Source organism: Engraulis encrasicolus, chromosome 6, assembly GCF_034702125.1.
Source record: "Engraulis encrasicolus isolate BLACKSEA-1 chromosome 6, IST_EnEncr_1.0, whole genome shotgun sequence".
Lineage (NCBI taxonomy): Eukaryota > Metazoa > Chordata > Actinopteri > Clupeiformes > Engraulidae > Engraulis > Engraulis encrasicolus.
The window spans coordinates 1,531,278-1,552,232 of NC_085862.1; the positions used below are offsets into that span (position 1 = coordinate 1,531,278).

The 20,955-nt window shown below is 45.5% G+C and overlaps 1 protein-coding gene across 3 annotated transcripts; it reads right to left on the bottom strand.

Moving 5' to 3' along the window:
- Nucleotides 1-740: 740 nt before the first annotated feature.
- On the bottom strand, nt 741-20,229 carry LOC134450587 (dimethylaniline monooxygenase [N-oxide-forming] 2-like). Of its 3 annotated transcripts, none has more exons than XM_063200428.1 (11): nt 19,970-20,229; nt 16,429-16,571; nt 14,965-15,041; nt 11,392-11,665; nt 10,968-11,133; nt 9,952-10,094; nt 7,711-7,910; nt 6,898-7,059; nt 4,744-4,952; nt 4,320-4,392; nt 741-2,172 (listed from the first exon to the last, which is right to left on the bottom strand). In XM_063200428.1, the coding sequence occupies exons 2-11, from the start codon at nt 16,558-16,560 to the stop codon at nt 1,674-1,676; spliced, it is 1,935 nt and encodes a 644-aa protein (XP_063056498.1). In that variant the 5' UTR covers nt 16,561-16,571; nt 19,970-20,229; the 3' UTR covers nt 741-1,673. The 3 variants fall into 3 exon arrangements, with proteins under 3 accessions (XP_063056498.1, XP_063056499.1, XP_063056497.1); XM_063200429.1 differs by having other exon boundaries at nt 11,554-11,665; nt 19,966-20,229; XM_063200427.1 differs by having other exon boundaries at nt 19,966-20,229.
- Between the last annotated feature and the right edge of the window lie 726 nt (nt 20,230-20,955).

A 20,955-nucleotide genomic window follows, 5' to 3' on the forward strand; every position in this document is an offset into this window, starting at 1 on the left:
TAGATAGTACTTTCTGAGATAAGAATAACCTAATGGCTAATTATTATCAATATGTTTTTATTTTTGCAAACTCTGTCAAGCCTGAAATCAGGCATGGAGCCTGAATACTATCAGCCCTGCAGGGGTGATGTGCGAGTGTGTGTGTGTGTTTAAAGGGGTGATGTGCGCGTGTGTGTGTGGGTTTAAAGGGGTGATGTGTGTGTGTGTGTGTGTGTGTGTGTGTGTGTGGAGCCTGGATACCATCAGCCCTGATAGTGTCGTCGACAAATGTGAGCACTATGCACTGTGCCCTCGCTGGAAGTGACGGATGAGCGTGGCATTAGCTCTCCAAAATATCAGTTGGCTACTGTTTACCATGCACAGCCAGCCTCAAATGCCGCACTTGTGCACTTCGGGCCTTCAGTGCCTAGGACGCTCACACTGAACATTTCAGTTGAGCCAGTGCACTGAAAGTGCCAGGATGTTCCCCTAACAATGGCGGAAAAATGCAGTGCTTGAATGATGGACACTGCATGCACTAAACGGCGGCCATGTTGACAATGACACGGAGGAAATGTGCTAAATGTTTTCAACGACACTATACACTAAAGACCTCAGTGCACTGTGTGCACTGTGCACTGACTGTCAGTGCACTGACACAAGTGCGTCATTTGAGACATCGCCATAGTCTAGTTCTATATCTATCGTTCCCTCCGCCAAGGAGGTCATGTGATCGTCTGAGTTTATTGTGTGTTCGCCTGTTGGTCTGTTGGTTGGTTCATTTGCGCTGCGTGTCTGTTACTGTTCACCAGATTGTGGAGGTGCGCTCTCTGTGTGCTTTTCTAGTTGTAAATCTTTACAACCTGACAGATCATATCACAACCTTGGCCCACTGGCTAGGTCTTCATGCATTCTCCTTGAAGGAAATTAATTTAATAGCTTGTATGTTTGCATGAATCATGTTGGGATGTGGGAGTTCAAGTGAGAGAAAGACTTGTAACAATCATCATCACATCTTAAAGGTCATGACCTTTACTATCAACATCACACCTTTTAAGGTCATGGTTTTGATCATTTGTGAGGTTGCATGGAAAACATCATGAATCAATCAATGTACCTTTTTAAATATTCCATAATTTCATAATTACGGATAAAGTGACTTAAAATTGATTGAAATAAATTAAATGTGGAAAAGTATAAAAATAAAATAAACGCACTGTTTAATAATTTAAAATGTTTTGTATTATGTCACAGAGAAACAGATCTATTCCATTTCACAATTCTGACTTGCATGTATCCTCCAAGCACAACAATTTCCTACCAGGCTGACTGGCCGCATGATCTCACAGGATTCCGTGAAACGGAATTCGCATAAAACAGTCACAGTCTGAAACATGTACTGTATGAAAAATACAATAGTGAATCTGGTAACCACCACTCTGGGAAGCATTCATGAGGTTTTAATGGCTGTGACGATTGGAATACAGTTGGTGAGGAAGGTGACATCATTTCCTGTAGCAGGGATCTAAATTAACACCCGCCAACGGGCCAAATGCTGCTGAAAACTTAGTTTGGCTGGTAGAAAAACAAACTTACTAGCCACTTTGACTGGTAGTGAGTGTATGCGTGGCTAGTAAAGAACATCTACCAGCCAAATTGGCTAGTGATGAAAAACAGCTCATGTATGTGTCTCCCTAAAGCGAAGGAGCAATCCCATCCTTCCACACATCATCCTCCAGCAGCCCCCCGAGGGCATCGCCCAGCAGCCCCCCGATGCCCTCTGCCAGCAGCCCCCCGATGCCCTCTGCCAGGCCGGCCAGCAGCTGTGGCAGTGTGGTGGTGTGGAGGAGGGCCAGGACGGCGGCCAGCGCCACGGTGACGGTGAGCCCCCCGGAGAGAGGCAGCCACCAGGGCGGGCGCCGCTCGGGTTCGGGTTCGGGTAGCGGCCTGGTTCTCATGGGCCTGGTTACCCGGTCCCATTGGGTGAGGATGGCGTCGCGGGCCCCGTGCCAGGCGCCCGGCCCAAACAGACGGTACTGGTAAGGGGTGCACGGACCCAATAGGAGCCTCAGGAACAAGGCGGGGTCCCCCCCGAAGAGGAGGGGCAGGAGGCGGGGCTTGACCTTGATCTCGGCCGCCAGCTCGTCTAGGTAGGGGATGTACTGCACCTGCACACCGGCGTGGCAGGGGTAACTAGGGGGGGGGGGGAGAGGTGTGGGGGGGGGGGATGGGGAGAGAGCAGTCACAGTATGTTAAATAAGTAAGCATGGCGGGGGTAACTAGGGGGGGGGGGAGGTGTGTGGGGGGGTGGAGAGAGAGAGCAGTCACAGTATATTAAATAAGTAATGTAAGTAAGCATGGCAGGGGTAACTGGGGTGGGGTGGGGGGGGCAGTCACAGTATATTAAATAAGTAATGTATCATGTTATTATAGTAACGATAGAGGTGGGGGAGGCGGTGGAGGGGGGAGAGAGAGAGGGAGAGAGAGAGATGGGGGAGAGAGAGAGAGAGAGATGGGGGAGAGAGAGAGAGAATGGGGGAGAGAGAGGGAGGGAGAGAGGGAGAGAGAGAGATGGGGGAGAGAGAGAGAGAGAGATGGGGGAGAGAGAGGGAGAGAGAGAGATGGGGGAGAGAGGAGAGGGGGGAGAGAGAGGGAGAGAGAGAGAGATGGGGGAGAGAGAGGGAGGGAGAGAGGGAGAGAGAGAGATGGGGGAGAGAGAGGGAGAGAGAGAGGAGAGCGNGAGGGAGAGAGGGGGGAGAGAGAGGGAGAGAGAGATGGGGGAGGAAGAGGGAGGAGAGAGACAGCGGAGAGAGAGGGAGAGAGAGAGATGGGGGAGAGAGAGGGAGGGAGAGAGAGGGGGGAAAGATAGAGAGACACCGGCGTGGCGGGGGTAACTGGGGGGGGGAGTGTAGGAGAGAGGTAAGAGATTTAATGCACCTGGACGGGGGTAACTGGGGGGGGGGGAGCAGTCACAGTATATTAAATAAGTAATGTAAGTAAGCATGGCAGGGGTAACTGGGGGAGGGGTGGGGTGGGGGGGCAGTCACAGTATATTAAATAAGTAATGTAAGTAAGTATGGCGGGGGTAATTGGGGGGGGGGGATGCATGGAAAACATCATGAATCAATCAATGTACCTTTTTAAATATTCCATAATTTCATAATTTTGGATAAAGTGACTTAAAATTGATTGAAATAAATTAAATGTGGAAAAGTATAAAAATAAAATAAACGCACTGTTTAATAATTTCAAATGTTTTGTATTATGTCACAGAGAAACAGATCTATTCCATTTCACAATTCTGACTTGCATGTATGGGGTGGAGGGGATGGGAGAGAGGTGGGGAGAGTGGTGGAGGTGGGGGGGGGAGAGGGAGAGAGAGATGGAGAGGTGGGGAGGAAGAGTGAGGGGGAGAGCGAGGGAGAGAGAGAGAGACAGAGAGGGAGGTGGAGGGGAGAGAGGAAGAGAAAGAGAGATGGAGAAAGAGGAAGGGGAAAGATAGAGAGGAAGAGTGAGGGGGAGAGCGAGGATGGAGGGGAGAGAGAGAGCAGTCACAGAGTATACCAAATAAGTAATGTAAGTAAGTAACGAGTAATATTTGAAATGTCCACATCATGTTATTATACACCAGGAGTCCAACAACATGCAGTATGTTATTATACACCAGGGGTCCAACAACATGCAGTATGTTATTATACAGGGTACAGGGTCCTTATTGCATTATATTATATGGTTGTGACGTCATCGGTCGAATGCTCCATTCATTTCAACGGGGCTCCCCAACGTTCGCACGTCTGTTATTTTTCGATAACGGACGGGTTGGTCTATAACAGACCACTGTCAATGGCAACACGACTTTTCACTGCTAAAGCGACTTTTCAACAAGACTCTAATCAGCTGCTGTGATAGACAACACCTGTTGTCCTGGCTACCTAGCTGTTAGCGGTGTTCCACAACGGCGCAGCAAATCTTTTGACATTAAAACTATAATAGCCTAGACTTCACATTAAATAGGCCTAAAGAAATGTCCCCGCCATGTGTGAATCATTTAAGTATATCCATATAATAAGCGGGTTAACTTTCGGCGAGTCGGTCGCTTTGTGGAATAGCAGCACTTCAGAGAGAACAAGACCCCTCCGGTCCGCGTCGGGGTCTAAAGATTCTCTCTGTCGTGCTGCTATTCCACGGTAGCGACCTTCTCGCCGAACGTTAACCCTTACATATTATAGTACAGGGTACAGGGTCCTTATTGCAGTATGTTATTATACAGGGTACAGGGTCCTTATTGCAGTATGTTATTATACAGGGTACAGGGTCCTTATTGCATTATGTCTCCTTACCTCCCCATGTAGCGCTGCATTTCTGCATCAATCACCTCGTTCATTTTCTCTTCGGAAGGAAGTTGGCAGAGTCCTTGAAGAAAGAGCAGATTGCATATTAAATTTGTGCCACAAAGTCACAGACGCACACACTGTGACCTTATTCTCAGCCTTGTTTCTGACAACTTTTGTCGATTTTTGTAATCCATTTAACAAGGACTATAGAGTGGGGCAGCTGGTCTCATAGGCGTAGCCAAGGGTGGGCCTGGGTGGGCCTGGTAGGGCCATTATGGGTATTTACCTGCGATGGCTCTGGTGGTGCATTCTGGGTATTTACCTGCGATGGCTCTGGTGGCCCAGCGTGCCTGCAGCTCCATGCAAGGCATTATGGGTATTTACCTGCGATGGCTCTGGTGGCCCAGCGTGGTGCATTCTGGGTATTTACCTGCGATGGCTCTGGTGGCCCAGCGTGCCTGCAGCTCCATGCAAGGCATTATGGGTCCTCCGGTCTGGATGAGGCCCAGCAGGGCCAGCGTGGGCCGCTCCAGCGCCGGCGGGAACACGTGCCTGTAGAGGCGGATCTGGGCCCCCCCGGTGCCCCCCCTGGTGCCGGTCACCAGCCCCGGGGGCAGGAAGGAGAACGTGGCGCTGTACCTGGAGAGGAAACAAAGAAAGTTGACGTCTGCGCCTTAACTTAGGATCGCTTGTTGCTTGGTGCGACTGCTCACCAAAAATTGTGATTCAGTCAAAAAGATGAGGCGCTCTCAAGGCTTGCAGGTTCAAAAAGTGTATTGTGGCCGACAAATTAACAAAAAGAAGTCAACGGAAAATATCTGGAGCTACAAACGTTTCGGACCTAGTCCATTATCAACGTCTCCAGTAGGAGGACTGGACTGGCTGTACCTGGAGAGAAACGGTTTGTTTCATATTAGTTGTTCCGGTAACACTTTAGAATAATGGATGCAAAAAAGCATTATAAAGACTTAATAAATAATTAACTATTGATGAACAAAACATTAAAAACGTTTGTAAATGACTAGGAAATGTAAACAAATGCTTGTAAATGAATAGGAAATGCTATGTTAATATTTTATATTTATCAAACATTTACAAGTTGCTTGTAAATGAATAAAATACTCTGTTATAAAATGTGTAAAATCTTGCATATATCATTTGTAGATATTTTATAAAGCATTAATAAAACTTAGTTAATAATAAAAACATTTGTTAATGTTTTATTCATCATTAGTTAATTATTTACTGAGTCTTTACTAAGGAACATTATTATAAAGTGTTACCGCTGTTCCTTATCTACTGCTATTTCGATCCATTAAAAATCCGTAATTTTCGATCAGATAAAAATCTTGCCAGATTTTTAGTGGTATTATTTTGTCAGGGGAATATTCTGGGGTGTGTAAGCTTTTCTGTAATGGGTCAGGAGAAACTGGGAGTTGTTTGTCTGCTGATATTAATTGTATGTACCTGGAGAGAAATGGTTAGTTTCATCAAAAATACTGAATCAGAGCAAGATATCGCAAAACACACCCACTCAATGCAAAAGCGTGTGCTCAAGTTGGGTCTCCTAAGGGGGCGTTGTCCCCTACTACTTCTTCTCTTTTTGAGGTGTTTGCGCAAGACGTGCGCTACCGCCATCCACAGCGCTAAGGGGATTTCATTGATTCACAACCTCAGGACTCCGAAGGTCTCCTAACCGAAGGTCTCCTAAAGGGGCGTTGACCCGACATAAAGTGGATACCGGAAAAGAAACAAAATGACGCTTCTTGTTAGATCCACCTTCTTTGGTTTCATATAAGTTGTTCTTTCGATCAGATAAAAATCTTGCCGATTTTTAGTCATATTATTTTGTCAGGGGAAGTCCCCATATAGTAAAATATTGTGGTCAGGGCCGGATTAATGCACAGGCTGGATTTGGCTGCAGCCTAGGGCCCCCACAGGCTAGATATGGCTGCAGCCTAGGGGCCCCCACATGCCAGGGGGTCCCTGATTGGTCAAAACTGAAAAATGGCAGAATTAAGACAAGATGCAATATTGAGAAATTGATCTCTCATGTTGAGTAGACGTGTTATCCTTAATTCCTAGCACGTAATTATGACATTGTCTTAAATTGGTTTAGAAATTTGCTTTCCGAGGGGCCCCACAGCAACTTGTAGCCTAGGGGCCCCAGGCCATCTTAATCCGTCCCTGATTATGGTGTGTGAAAGCTTTTCTGTAATGGATCAGTAAAAACTGGGAGTTCCAGAATGAAGTCCAGTTGGAGTGCTTCCTGGAACTGTCTAGTTGTTTAAGATGGTGCTCTTTGGTGACAGGCTTGGTTGATTTCAAAAAAGTTTCAGAAATACCAAGGCACTCATCTTCTTTGTAATTAAAATGCCTTTATTTTGTTGGGCATAGCATGATTAAAACACTTCCTGACGAAGGCTTCATGCCGAAACGCGTCGAAGTATTTTAATCATGCTATGCCCAACAAAATAAAGGCATTTTAATTACAAAGAAGATGAGTGCCTTGGTATTTCTAAAACTTTTTTGAAAAAAACTCAAAAGTTGTTTGTCTGCTGACAGTATTTGTATGACTTCATACCCGGTGCAGAAGACGACCGCGTCCACGTTCTGCTCCAGGCTGTCGTCCTCGAACACCACGGAGGAGCCGCGGAACTCTCGCATGTTGGGCTTCATGACGAGCGCTCCGTACAGGATGCGGCCCGCCAGCTCGTCGTTTATGATTGGTCGACGCTCAAAGAACCTTATCAGAGAAGAGAAACAAAGTCACATACAGTATGTTGCTTCTTTATTATTTTCTTTATCTCCCTCCTTTTATTCATACATTCATTGACTTGTATGGATTTGTATATGTTTATTACAAATATAATACTAATTGACAATAGTAATTATTATTAATAATTGTATATTATTAGATCTTGTTTGGAGACTGTGGGAAAGCCGTGGCCTAGTGGTAAGAGAGTTGGTCTTTCAATCTAGGGATTGCAGGTTCGAATTCCCCCTGACCTCTCCCTACATCTCCATCCATGGCTGAAGTGCCCTTGAGCCAGGCTTGTACGAAATTCTGAATTTAATGAATTTCAATTCCAAGTAATGTCTTAATGCGAACACTAGGTGGTGTCATTACCTTGAATTTCTTTGAATGTAATCTGCACCACCCATTGAAAGTACATAGAACACCACCACCTAGTGTTCATATTATGACATTACTTTGAATTGAAATTCTTTCAATTCGGAATTTCGTACAAGCCTGCCTTGAGCAAGGCACCTAACCCCACATTGCTCCAGGGAATGTAACCAATACCCTGACAAATAATAAATGAATGAATAAATCAAAGCGTCAGCTAAGTGCAATGTAATGCAATCACCTCACCTGTGTTGCTAATCACCTCACCTGTGCTTTGGCTGCAGGCTGTATAGGCGGTGATCGTACTTGTGGTTGAGTCTCCTCTCGGTGACCCAGTTGAGCAGCGCTTTGGGCAGCAGCCCCTGCAGCACCTGCGACCAGCGGGTCACCATCACCATGTCCAGGGGCAGCCCGTTATCAGACATGCGGCCCAGCACCCAGCCACCCTCCCTGGTGCTCAGGAACGTCTGGAACATAGAGGTAGAACATTAGACACCCAGCCACCCTTCCTGGTGCTCAGGAACGTCTGGAACATAGAGGTAGAACATTAGACATGCGATCTAGAACCCAGCCACCTTTCCTGGTGCTCAGGAACGTCTGGAACATACAGTAGAGGTAGAACATTAGACATGCGGCCCAGCACCCAGCCACCCTTCCTGGTGCTCAGGAACGTCTGGGACATACAGTAGAGGTAGAAAATTAGACATGCGATCTAGAACCCAGCCACCCTTCCTGGTGCTCAGGAATGTCTGGGACATACAGTAGAGGTAGAACATTAGACATGCGGCCCAGCACCCAGCCACCCTCCCTGGTGCTCAGGAATGTCTGGAACATAGAGGTAGAACATTAGACACCCAGCCACCCTTCCTGGTGCTCAGGAACGTCTGGGACATACAGTAGAGGTAGAAAATTAGACATGCGATCTAGCACCCAGCCACCCTTCCTGGTGCTCAGGAATGTCTGGGACATACAGTAGAGGTAGAAAATTAGACATGCGATCTAGAACCCAGCCACCTTTCCTGGTGCTCAGGAACGTCTGGAACATACAGTAGAGGTAGAACATTAGACATGCGGCCCAGCACCCAGCCACCCTTCCTGGTGCTCAGGAACGTCTGGAACATAGAGGTAGAACATTAGACATGCAATCTAGAACCCAGCCACCTTTCCTGGTGCTCAGGAACGTCTGGAACATAGAGGTAGAACATTAGACACCCAGCCACCCTTCCTGGTGCTCAGGAACGTCTGGAACATAGAGGTAGAACATTAGACATGCAATCTAGAACCCAGCCACCCTTCCTGGTGCTCACTGCTCAGGAACGTCTGGAACATAGAACATTAGACATGCGATCTAGAACCCAGCCACCTTTCCTGGTGCTCAGGAACGTCTGGGACATACAGTAGAGGTAGAACATTAGACATGCGGCCCAGCACCCAGCCACCCTTCCTGGTGCTCAGGAACGTCTGGAACATAGAGGTAGAACATTAGACATGCAATCTAGAACCCAGCCACCCTTCCTGGTGCTCACTGCTCAGGAACGTCTGGAACATAGAGGTAGAACATTAGACATGCGATCTAGAACCCAGCCACCCTTCCTGGTTCTCAGGAACGTCTGAGATTGGGGAAAGAGGACAGAGTGGTGGGATGTAAGTGGAAGAGTTAGATAGACCCAGAGCCATACAGGAGGAGAGTCGAGCAATCTCCACTGTGTCCTAGGGCCGACTTCCGCATTAGCAAAATTAGCTGTTTAGCGTCTCAGAACTGCTTAGCGTTGCGAATGTTAGTGCCTAGAAGTGGGCGTAGCACACAGCAACAACAAGACTTGCTGTTCGTAGTAATAACTTCAGATAAACATCACAGATGGTAAGACTGTTGTGATTATCATTACCGAGACAGTTGATAGTTTACATATTTGTGGTGATTACACCACACTATAGTTCAATAGTCCTTATGTTTGGCTTTTTATGAGGTGGTTCCATGTTGAGTCTATGCAAAGACAGCCGCTTTAGGCACGACCTTGATCTCGTTGAAAGGCGGGGCTGCAATTTATTTCCTGGTCCTCCATTTGCGTAACTCTCCACCTGTATGGCTCTGGGCCTATAGATCCAGTCAGCACGTCTGGCCCGCCTAGCGAAGCTGCTTGTTTTCCTCTCTGTTTCCTCCGCCTGCTGGTTGGGCCAGGCTAGCAGTGATTGGCCCCGTAAGAACAGTAGGCCGAGTATACGGAGGGGCAGGGGAAAAGGTCTGGCCCGCCCAGCGGGTGGAGGAAACGAAGGGGAAAACAGGCAGGTTTGCTGGGCTAACACACACACACACACACACACACACACACACACACACACACACACACACACACACACACACACACACACACACACACACACACACACACACACACACACACACACACGCACACAGTACACACATGTATATGATAATGTTTGTTAACGTAAGTGCAGATGGACTAGAAAAGCTAGGAGGTAGGCTACGTATGACTTTTTTGTTTTCACCTTTTCTGCAAATCTGCTGATTTCAGCTGCGATGTCGCATCCTGAGTTCCCGATTCCGACCACCACGACTCTCTTCCCCCGGAACGGCTCCGGCTCCTTGTACTGCCAGCTATGGTAGAAGCTCCCCTGGAACGTGTCAGCACCTGCGGAATAATAAACAATATTGTTATTGTTATTATTAGGGCAGTCATGGGTGAGCGGTTAGGGCGTCAGACTTGCATCCCAGAGGTTGCTGGTTCGACTCCCGACCCGCCAGGTTGGTGGGGGGAGTAATCAACCGTTTCGTTGTGTGCAGTGTGCAGTGTTCACTTGTGTGCTGTGGAGTGCTGTGTCACAATGACAATGGGAGTTGGAGTTTCCCAATGGGCTTTCACTTTCACTTTCACTATTATTATTATTATTGGCAGCTGTGGTAGAAGTTCCCCTGGAACGTGTCTGCACCTGCAGGAATATAGACACACATATAGTGGATGAGATGACGTTCTAAATCCATTTAAATATCATCATTTAAATCATCTGGAACGTGTCTGCACCTGGGTCAAAGACGTGCAAAATGGCATTGTTATTCAGTGTAACGGATGCCTTCTGCTGACTGTAACTGTAAAAAACATGACTCTTTTTATTCATTTATTTGTTACAGGGAATTCATGAAAGCCTCGGCTGTCATCCATTCACTTGAAACAATTTAAAAATCATGTTTTTTTGCAGTTACAGTCGGCGGAAGATGTCCGTAACACTGACTGACAAAGACGTCTTTGACCCACCTGCAGAACAGGTATACACATATAGTGGATGAGATGACGTTGTGAATCCATTTAAAGGGACACTGTGTGAGATTTTTAGTCGTTTATTTATTAGGTAGGTTTACTAACGTTCTACCGATACTGTATGAGGCTTCAGGAGGGAGGTTTACTAACGTTCTACCGATACTGTATGAGGCTTCAGGAGGGAGGTTTACTAATGTTCCACGTAGTCTGTAAATTAGGCTTTTTTGGTTCTTTGTCTTTTCAAAATACCTTTAAAAGAGTCCACAGGAGTGATGGGCTTTGTGTAGTGTCCTGAGCAGACGAGTACCCCGTCAAAGACGTGTGTCTCCTCCTCACCGTCCCTGTTCTCAGTCACCACCTCCCACTGACCCGTACGGGCAAAGTCTGGCCTCTGCTTCACACTCGTCACTGAGGTCTGTAGACACATACGACGTATACAAGGGTGCACAGCACGCACGCACGCACGCACGCACGCAAGCACGCACACACACGCACACATGCACACGCACACACATGAGACAACACATACAAACAGACATAGACGCACGCACACACATGGAAAGAGGGGTAAAAAAACACAAACATGTTTCCAGCTGCCGGCCATGAAATAATAACATAACAACAAAAAGGGATTTTAAGTGTGCGGACTCCTCCCTCTGAATACGCCATTTACCTGGAAGTGTATGTAGCTGCGCAGTTTGAAGTGGTCTGCGTAGAGAAGTAGTCCATGATGTAGGACAAGTAAGACATGACATCTTAATACATCTAACTGAGGACTTATACTCTGTAAAACACTGCAGCCAGCTAAACGTAGTAAAGTGTAATAATTTCTGACCTGGAAGTGTATGTAGCTGCGCAGTTTGAAGTGGTCTGCGTACAGGAGGTAATACTGCAGCAGGGTGGTGTTGTGCAGGTAGTTGGGGAAGTCGGCAGGCATGGGGAAGTCACTGAAACACATCATCACCTTATATTCAATAGCCTTATAATAATAATAATAATAACTTGGTTTCATGGGGAAGTCACTGAAACACATCATCACCTTATATTCAATAGCCTTATAATAATAATAATAATAACTTGGTTTCATGGGGAAGTCACTGAAACACATCATCACCTTATATTCAATAGCCTTATAATAATAATAATAACTTGGTTTCATGGGGAAGTCACTGAAACACATCATCCCCTTAGAGGTCATCATCACCTTATATTCAATAGCCTTATAATAATAATAATAACTTGGTTTCATGGGGAAGTCACTGAAACACATCATCCCCTTATATTCAATAGCCTTATAATAATAATAATAATAACTTGGTTTCATGGGGAAGTCACTGAAACACATCATCACCTTATATTCAATAGCCTTATAATAATAATAATAATAACTTGGTTTCATGGGGAAGTCACTGAAACACATCATCACCTTATATTCAATAGCCTTATAATAATAATAATAACTTGGTTTCATGGGGAAGTCACTGAAACACATCATCCCCTTATATTCAATAGCCTTATAATAATAATAATAACTTGGTTTCATGGGGAAGTCACTGAAACACATCATCACCTTATATTCAATAGCCTTATAATAATAATAATAACTTGGTTTCATGGGGAAGTCACTGAAACACATCATCACCTTATATTCAATAGCCTTATAATAATAATAATAACTTGGTTTCATGGGGAAGTCACTGAAACACATCATCACCTTATATTCAATAGCCTTATAATAATAATAATAATAATAATAACTTGGTTTCATGGGGAAGTCACTGAAACACATCATCACCTTATATTCAATAGCCTTATAATAATAATAATAATAACTTGGTTTCATGGGGAAGTCACTGAAACACATCATCACCTTATATTCAATAGCCTTATAATAATAATAATAACTTGGTTTCATGGGGAAGTCACTGAAACACATCATCACCTTATATTCAATAGCCTTATAATAATAATAATAATAATAACTTGGTTTCATGGGGAAGTCACTGAAACACATCATCACCTTATATTCAATAGCCTTATAATAATAATAATAATAACTTGGTTTCATGGGGAAGTCACTGCAACACATCATCACCTTATATTCAATAGCCTTATAATAATAATAATAACTTGGTTTCATGGGGAAGTCACTGAAACACATCATCACCTTATATTCAATAGCCTTATAATAATAATAATAACTTGGTTTCATGGGGAAGTCACTGAAACACATCATCACCTTATATTCAATAGCCTTATAATAATAATAATAACTTGGTTTCATGGGGAAGTCACTGAAACACATCATCACCTTATATTCAATAGCCTTATAATAATAATAATAACTTGGTTTCATGGGGAAGTCACTGAAACACATCATCACCTTATATTCAATAGCCTTATAATAATAATAATAACTTGGTTTCATGGGGAAGTCACTGCAACACATCATCACCTTATATTCAATAGCCTTATAATAATAATAATAATAACTTGGTTTCATGGGGAAGTCACTGCAACACATCATCACCTTATATTCAATAGCCTTATAATAATAATAATAACTTGGTTTCATGGGGAAGTCACTGAAACACATCATCACCTTATATTCAATAGCCTTATAATAATAATAATAACTTGGTTTCATGGGGAAGTCACTGAAACACATCATCACCTTATATTCAATAGCCTTATAATAATAATAACTTGGTTTCATGGGGAAGTCACTGAAACACATCATCACCTTAGAGCTCATTCAATAGCCGGTAACACTTTACTTTACGGATCGCTAATAAGGTGGTAATTTCGTGTTAATTTCATACTTATTTCATGGTTATTTCAGGGCAATAACTGTTTGTTTTTAGTAACAACAGCAAAATAACCATACAGTTTCCAGTGCATTGTGGTGACACCCTGATGACTCGCAGCACGGTGACACTTTGTTGACACACACACACACACACACACACACACACACACACACACACACACACACACACACACACACACACACACACACACACACACACACACACACACACACACACACACACACACACACACACACACACACAATGCACTGGAAATTGTAAGGTTATTTTGCTGTTGTTACTAAAAACAAACAGTTATTATCCTGAAATAACTATGAAATAACTATGAAATTAACACGAAATTACCACCTTATTAGCGATCCGTAAAGTAAAGTGTTACCCAATAGCCACTTATAATAGGTTTCAATGGGAGAAAATACTACAGCCAGTTTACCTACCTGAAACACATCATCACCTTAGAGGTCATTCTTAATCAATAGCCACTTCTTATAATAGGTTTCAAAGCAGCTACCAGAAGTTGACAGTAGCATATAATGACTCTATGAGATTGTTGATGAAGTTACCAAGATGGTCCAGTGCTAGCTATCGCTTTGTACACTCCAATGTGCCTGGGTGTGATGCAGTATTGAGAAACGTCGTCATGTAGCCTATAAGTTCATGTGCAGACTAGACCGCCCCCAGAACAGCATTATTGAATATGATATCCATATGTGTCTGATATAAATAAAGAAAGAATGGGAGAAAAGACTACCGCCACTTACATTACATTACATTTCATTTAGCTGACGCTTTTATTCAGAGCGACTTACATTTACTATTTTTCAGGGTATTGGTTAGAGTCCCTGGAGCAATGTGGGGTTAGGTGCCTTGCTCAAGGGCACTTCAGCCATGGATGCAGGTGTAGGGAAGGGAGTGGTCAGGTGGGATTCGAACCTACAACCCTCAGATTGAAAGACCAACTCCCTAACCGTTAGGCCACGGCAGCCCACTTACCTACCTGAGACACATCATCACCTTAGAGCAGTGATTATCAAAGTGTGGTCCGGGGACTACTGGTGGTCCGCGACACAGCTCAGGTGGTCCGTACGGGGATTTTTTAATTTTCCAAGACAAGCTAGCAGTAGGCTATATTTGTAACATTATTACAAAGATAAGCATAGCTGAAGTCTTATTTTAATCACAATAACCGCATAATACATGTGAATAAAAAACAAGTGATCTGCATTGAAATTAGCAGTGTGAAATTAGCACCCGTCAACTGTCAATTCGGTTGACAGGAGGTCCCTGAAATTTTTGCGGGGGACAAAGTGGTCCTCGGTCTGAAAAAGTTTGAGAATCACTGCCTTAGCGGTCATTCAATAGCCACTTCTTATAATAGGTTTCAATGGGAGAAAAGACTAGCGCCAGTTACATACCTGAAACACATCATCTCTTTAGACGTGTTGGAGACCAGGGAGCGGTAGATGCTGCCATGGCCAGACTCAGGCTGCTCCTACAGGGAGGGAGGGAGGGAGGGGGAGAGAGGGAGGGATGGAGGGAGGGAGAGAGAGAGGGACGGAGGGAGGGGGGGGGGAGAGAGAGAGAGAGGGAGGGAGGGACAGAGGGAGGGAGGGAGGGAGAGAGGGAGAGGGAGGGAGAGGGAGGGGGGGAGAGAGAGAGAGAGAGAGACGGAGGGAGAGAGACGGAGGGATGGAGGGAGGGAGAGAGACTGAGGGAGGGAGGGAGGGAGAGCGACGGATGGAGGGAGGGAGGGAGAGAGAGAGAGAGGGATGGAGGGAGAGAGAGAGAGAGGGAGAGAGAGGGATGGAGGGAGGGAGAGAGAGAGGGATGGAGGGAGGGAGAGAGAGAGAGAGGGAGAGACAGAGGGAGAGAGGGAGAGAGAGAGAGAGAGAGAGGGAGAGAGAGAGAGAGGGATGGAGGAATGGAGAGAGAGAGAGAGGAAGAGAGAGAGAGAGAGAGGAGGGAGGGATGGGGGGTTAGAGAGAGGGAGGGAGGGAGAGAGGGAGGGAGAGAGGGAGGGAGGGAGAGAGGGAGGGAGAGAGAGAGAGAGAGAGGGAGGGAGGGAGAGATGGAGGGAGGGAGAGAGGGAGAGAGAGAACAAGAGATGGAGGGAGAGAGGGAGGGAGAGAGGGAGGGGGAGAGGGAGGGAGGGAGAGAGGGAGAGAGGGAGGGAGAGAGGGAGAGAGGAATGGAGGGAGAGAGAGAGGGAGGGAGGCAAGGCAAGTTTATTTGTATAGCGCATTTCATACACAGGTGCAACTCAATGTGCTTCACAAAATTAACAAATGCAAAAAGAAAGGAAACAGGGAAGAAAAAAGGAAATAAATTCAGTCAAAGAACATTTAAAACATTAAGATTAAACATATAATAATAATAATAAAAAATAAAAAATAAAATAAGCATAAAAATAAAAAAAATAAGAATTTAAGCTAGGGGAAAGCATCTGAGAAAAGCTTTGTCTTGAGTCTAGATTTAAAGCTATCAATAGTGGGTGCATTTTTTACGTCATCTGGAAGCTGGTTCCAAAGAGAAAGAAACATATAAGGGGGGGAAGGAGGAACTTATGTAAGATGCATGCAGATATTTTTAAAAACGGGTATTTTCGTGTTTATATATTTTGATTCTGTTGACACGGCATGTGGATAAAATAAATAAATAAAAATATGAACCATCATGACCGGTGGTGTGCCCCCATTTAGGCCTATATGAATCGACCTTCTTTGACCCGGTCACATACTGCGTACTTTAAAGGGACACTGTGTGAGATTTTTTAGTTGTTTATTTCCAGAATTCATGCTGCCCATTCACTAATGTTACCTTTTTTATGAATACTCACCACCGCCATCAAATTCTAAGTACTCATTATGACTGAAAAATACCTTAAACCTCCAGAGTCCCCCGATGTCGTCACTGCTCTCGAAGCAGACCGGCTCCAGGCCCTCATCCAGGCAGCACTTGATGGCCGCCAGGCCTCCACTTCCTGCTCCAATCACAGCTACACGCCGGACCATGATGACCCCCTCTGTGGAGAGACAGACAGGTCACAGCTCTGTGGAGAGAGAGACAGGTCACAGCTCTGTGGAGAGAGAGACAGGTCACAGCTCTGAGGAGAGAGAGACAGGTCACAGCTCTGTGGAGAGACAGACAGGTCACAGCTCTGTGGAGAGACAGACAGGCCACAGCTGTGTGGAGAGAGAGACAGGTCACAGCTGTGTGGAGAGAGAGACAGACAGGTCACAGCTCTGTGGAGAGACAGACAGGTCACAGCTGTGTGGAGAGAGAGACAGGTCACAGCTGTGTGGAGAGAGAGACAGACAGGTCACAGCTCTGTGGAGAGAGAGACAGACAGGTCACAGCTCTGTGGGGAGACAGACAGATGCCATATGGGACCATGCTGAGGACCTCTGTAGAACAGACAGGTCACAGCTCTGAGGAGAGAGAGACAGGTCACAGCTCTGAGGAGAGAGAGACAGGTCACAGCTCTGAGGAGAGAGAGACAGGTCACAGCTCTGTGGAGAGAGAGAGACAGATGCCATATGCAGTTGGGGGGAATCAAAAAATTGCGGAGAGACAAACAGGTCACAGCTCTGAGGAGAGACAGACAGGTCACAGCTCTGAGGAGAGAGAGACAGACAGGTCACAGCTCTGAGGAGAGACAGACAGGTCACAGCTCTGAGGAGAGAGAGACAGACAGGTCACAGCTCTGAGGAGAGAGAGACAGACAGGTCACAGCTCTGTGGAGAGAGAGAGACAGATGCCATATGCAGTTGGGGGGAATCAAAACAATCAACCAACCAACCAACCAACCAAGAAGCCAGCTGCGCTGCCAGCATGCTCTCCCTGTGTGCGTTTTAGTATGTCACCTTGCCTCCTCCACTTGCTTCTCGTCATGATGACATCACTGACAACAGCATTATATTTCAATATCTTGCAAAAGCTCAATTGTAAAGTCTTTTTCTCATTTGCAATTGGGATGGTGAATGAAAAACAGTCCCTCAAAGGTTGTTGTGGCGAGGCTGACAGCTGGGAAACTTTATCGTTTTCTCCATGGAGGAGGGGCCAGGAGGCGGGACGAGGAGACAAGCACAAGTGGAGGAGGCAAGGTCGCATATTGGGATGCACCCCATGTGTGTCTGTATTTAAAGAGATGCATGTGATCAGTGTTGCCAGATGTGTCTGATCAAATCCAGCCCAAAAGGTTCTCAAAACTAAATTTCGCCCAATTTCAACAAATTGCATTGATCTCTATGGCCATAAAACTGCAGAAAAAAATGCCAAATGGCCCATTTTTCCCGTTTTCCCCTGCAGATGGCCATCCCAAGCAGCCGAATTGGGCGGGAAACCGCACAATCTGTCAACACTGTATGGGATACTTGTGTATGGGTGTGGTTATTATGTGAAGGCAATTACATTCATTGTTGAGTAATAAGAGGCGTGCCTAAACTGTGTAGAGTGTAATCTGCTGTCATCATCTTCAGACGTGGTCCAGGAGGTGCTGATTTCATCACTCTAGGGCAGTGATTCTCAAAGTGTGGTCCGGGGACCACTGGTGGTCCGCGACAGAGCTCAGGTGGTCCGCAAGGGGATTTCTACTTTTCCAGACAAGCTTGCAGTAAGCTATATTTGTAACATTATTATAACCCTAAACATAGCTGAAGTCATGTTTTCACCACAATAAAACAGGCTTGTAATGTGAATAAAAAGTAAATGATCTGTATCGAAATTAGTAGCGTCGAATTAGCACCCCTCAACTGTCAGTTGACAGGTGGTCCCTGAACATGTTTGGGGGACAAAGTGGTCCTCAGTCTGAAAAAGTTTGAAAAACACTGCTCTATGTCCTCATGACCTCATCTGTGGACATCCTGTGTCCTGTAACTTTGATTAAACAATACACATACAGCCAGCACATTCTTTTGACATCTTTGTGGGTCCTTTGTACCGAAAAGATTGAAATCCAATGTTAGCCCCTTCCCATTGTCACCTACTCCAGGCCTTCTGAAAGGATTAAGTGAAACAGTTTAGCTTCCGGGGTGACATCCCTGTATCCTTTGCCCTAGGGAGAATCAGAGAAATTAGAATACAGGGAGAATGTTCACACTGATTGGTTCCCATTGTAGCCAGTTAGCTTTGCATGCATACTGCAGTTCCTATGGAGTGTCCACTAGTTGGCGAGCGTTGGTAAGTCCTTCATGTGGGAAAATGTACGGAATGGAACAGGGAGCCCATATGCTAAATACATTGCTACTGCCATTTCCAGTCACAAATCTCATCAACAAAACATTCCTAGTAGTAAGCACTATGGGTGGCGTTTACCAATGGGCTGTATTGACAAATCTTTCAGGTCTGTAGTTTTACAGCAGGGAAGAAGATTTCGACCTGTACTCGCTAGCATCCCGCTAATGTTTATGGGTTTGGCCTGTTATTTCTAGCTGCGAACTGGATATTGATATTTCAGGGCAAAAAATTATTTTAAAAAATCACAAAAATTATAATAGTAGAAAACTCCATTGACACCCATTCATTTTGCACTTAGGTAGGATTAGGGTTAGCCAGTTGTGGCTAGTAGCTAGTTCCGTGAGTGAACACCCCCTGGGAGAATGACACTTCAAGGGGTGCATTCCAATATGCAACATTGCCTCCTCCACTTGTGCTTGTGGCCTCGCCCCGCCTCCTGACCACTCCTCCATGGAGAAAACAAATAAGTTTCCCCGCTGTCAGCCTAGCCAAAGCAATTTTTGGGGGACTATTCTTCATTCACCATCCAGTTTGCAAATGAGAAAATGACTTTATAATTGAGCTTTTGCGAGACATTGAAATATAATGCTGTTGTCTGTGATGTCATCATGACATATTACTTCCTGATACGAGGCCACAAGCACAAGTGGAGGAGGCAAGGTCGCATATTAATACGCACACCTCAAGGAGTTTGTTTCCACATTGCTGACCTTTGAACTCCAGACTCCTGTCAGCTTTTTTAGAGGGAATTAAACAATCAGTTAATCAAACATCAAAAGACTGGTTTTCAGCTTGCCTTACACCAAGGTTGTCACAACTCTAAAGTCTATGGCTCTGAACGGCGCGGTGCAGACTGAGCAAGGTGTGACCTTTGCCCTGTGTGTCAGCTGGGTGGACCTGAGAGGTCAAGAGAGTTCTGGAAAGGGAGGCCAGGAGGCGTTGAGGACAGGCCTGTCGGACTGACATGTTCTGGGTCAAAGGTTCAGATAAAGGTGCATGTTTTCCAAAACATCTTATATATACACTTCAGCACATATGTAAACAACATGCATTGCAAATAAAATGTGCAAAAAGTAAAACGGAGTGTGAAAAAAACCCAACATTCAACCTAAAAAGACAGATCAGCATTTTCTCAGCAGTTTTGCATGCAGATGTTGCAATGTGTCCACATGGTTACTCACTCACTCTTCACAAACTTGGTTGTTCTTGGTTGAAAAAAGGAGAAGAGGAAGATGGAAGACAGAAGAAGAAGACGGATCCTCCCCCCTCGCTCGCGGCCTCAAGATGGACCCTCCCCTCACTCGCGGCCTCATGGGGAGACGGGGAGACGGGCTCCTGTGGTATCGATGTATTGCACAATAACTAGATCCCACTGGCCCAGCTGCGTTTGCATTGGCTGTGGAGTCTCTCCTGGCTAGAGCCCGTGGTGGGAGGTGGGGCAAGAGAGCTCGTGGTGTGAGGTGGGGCAAGAATGGTGAAAAACGAAGTGCAATATGAGAAGGTGGGTGGAGAGAAAGGTAGTCTCAGGAGGCCTATATTCATGGTCATGTGTGTTAACCCCTTGAACTTCCTGACTTACTGGAGAGAGAGTGTAGTCACGGCTGTCAGTTTCCTGACTGAGGTTACGCAACTGGAGCAGTTAAACATTATGGGATTCAGCTAAAAGGTTACTGGCATGACAACTGCTGTTGCTCAATACAGGTTAGATAAGGGCCCTTGGACTGCAGCCAAGTGTCATGAGACTGCAGAATCACCTCTTGGTTATCGGAGAAACTTTTGTCAAAACAGGTTATTACCTCTGCCAGGAGGTTATGTGATCGCCCGAATTTGTGTGTCTGTTCGTCACACTGCTATTACATGGCCTGCCACAATGTGTGTTCGTCACGCTGCTATTACATGGCCTACCACAGGGTGCGCAAGGACCACTGAGGAGCCCTGAGCAGCACCACTTAACTGGTGTACCTTCACGCAGCCACCTTCACGCAGCCACACCGGGGCAGAGCATTGAAGTGAAATGCATTACCGCAGTCAAAATCGCTATCAAAAAGCAGTAAGCCCATACGACTTTGTTGCTGTCGACCAACGTTGACGGAAGCACGTGAGCGAGAACTTGTTGTCACGATGTGGGTGTTATTAAATACAGCGCATTTAAAGTCGGCCACAAATATGAA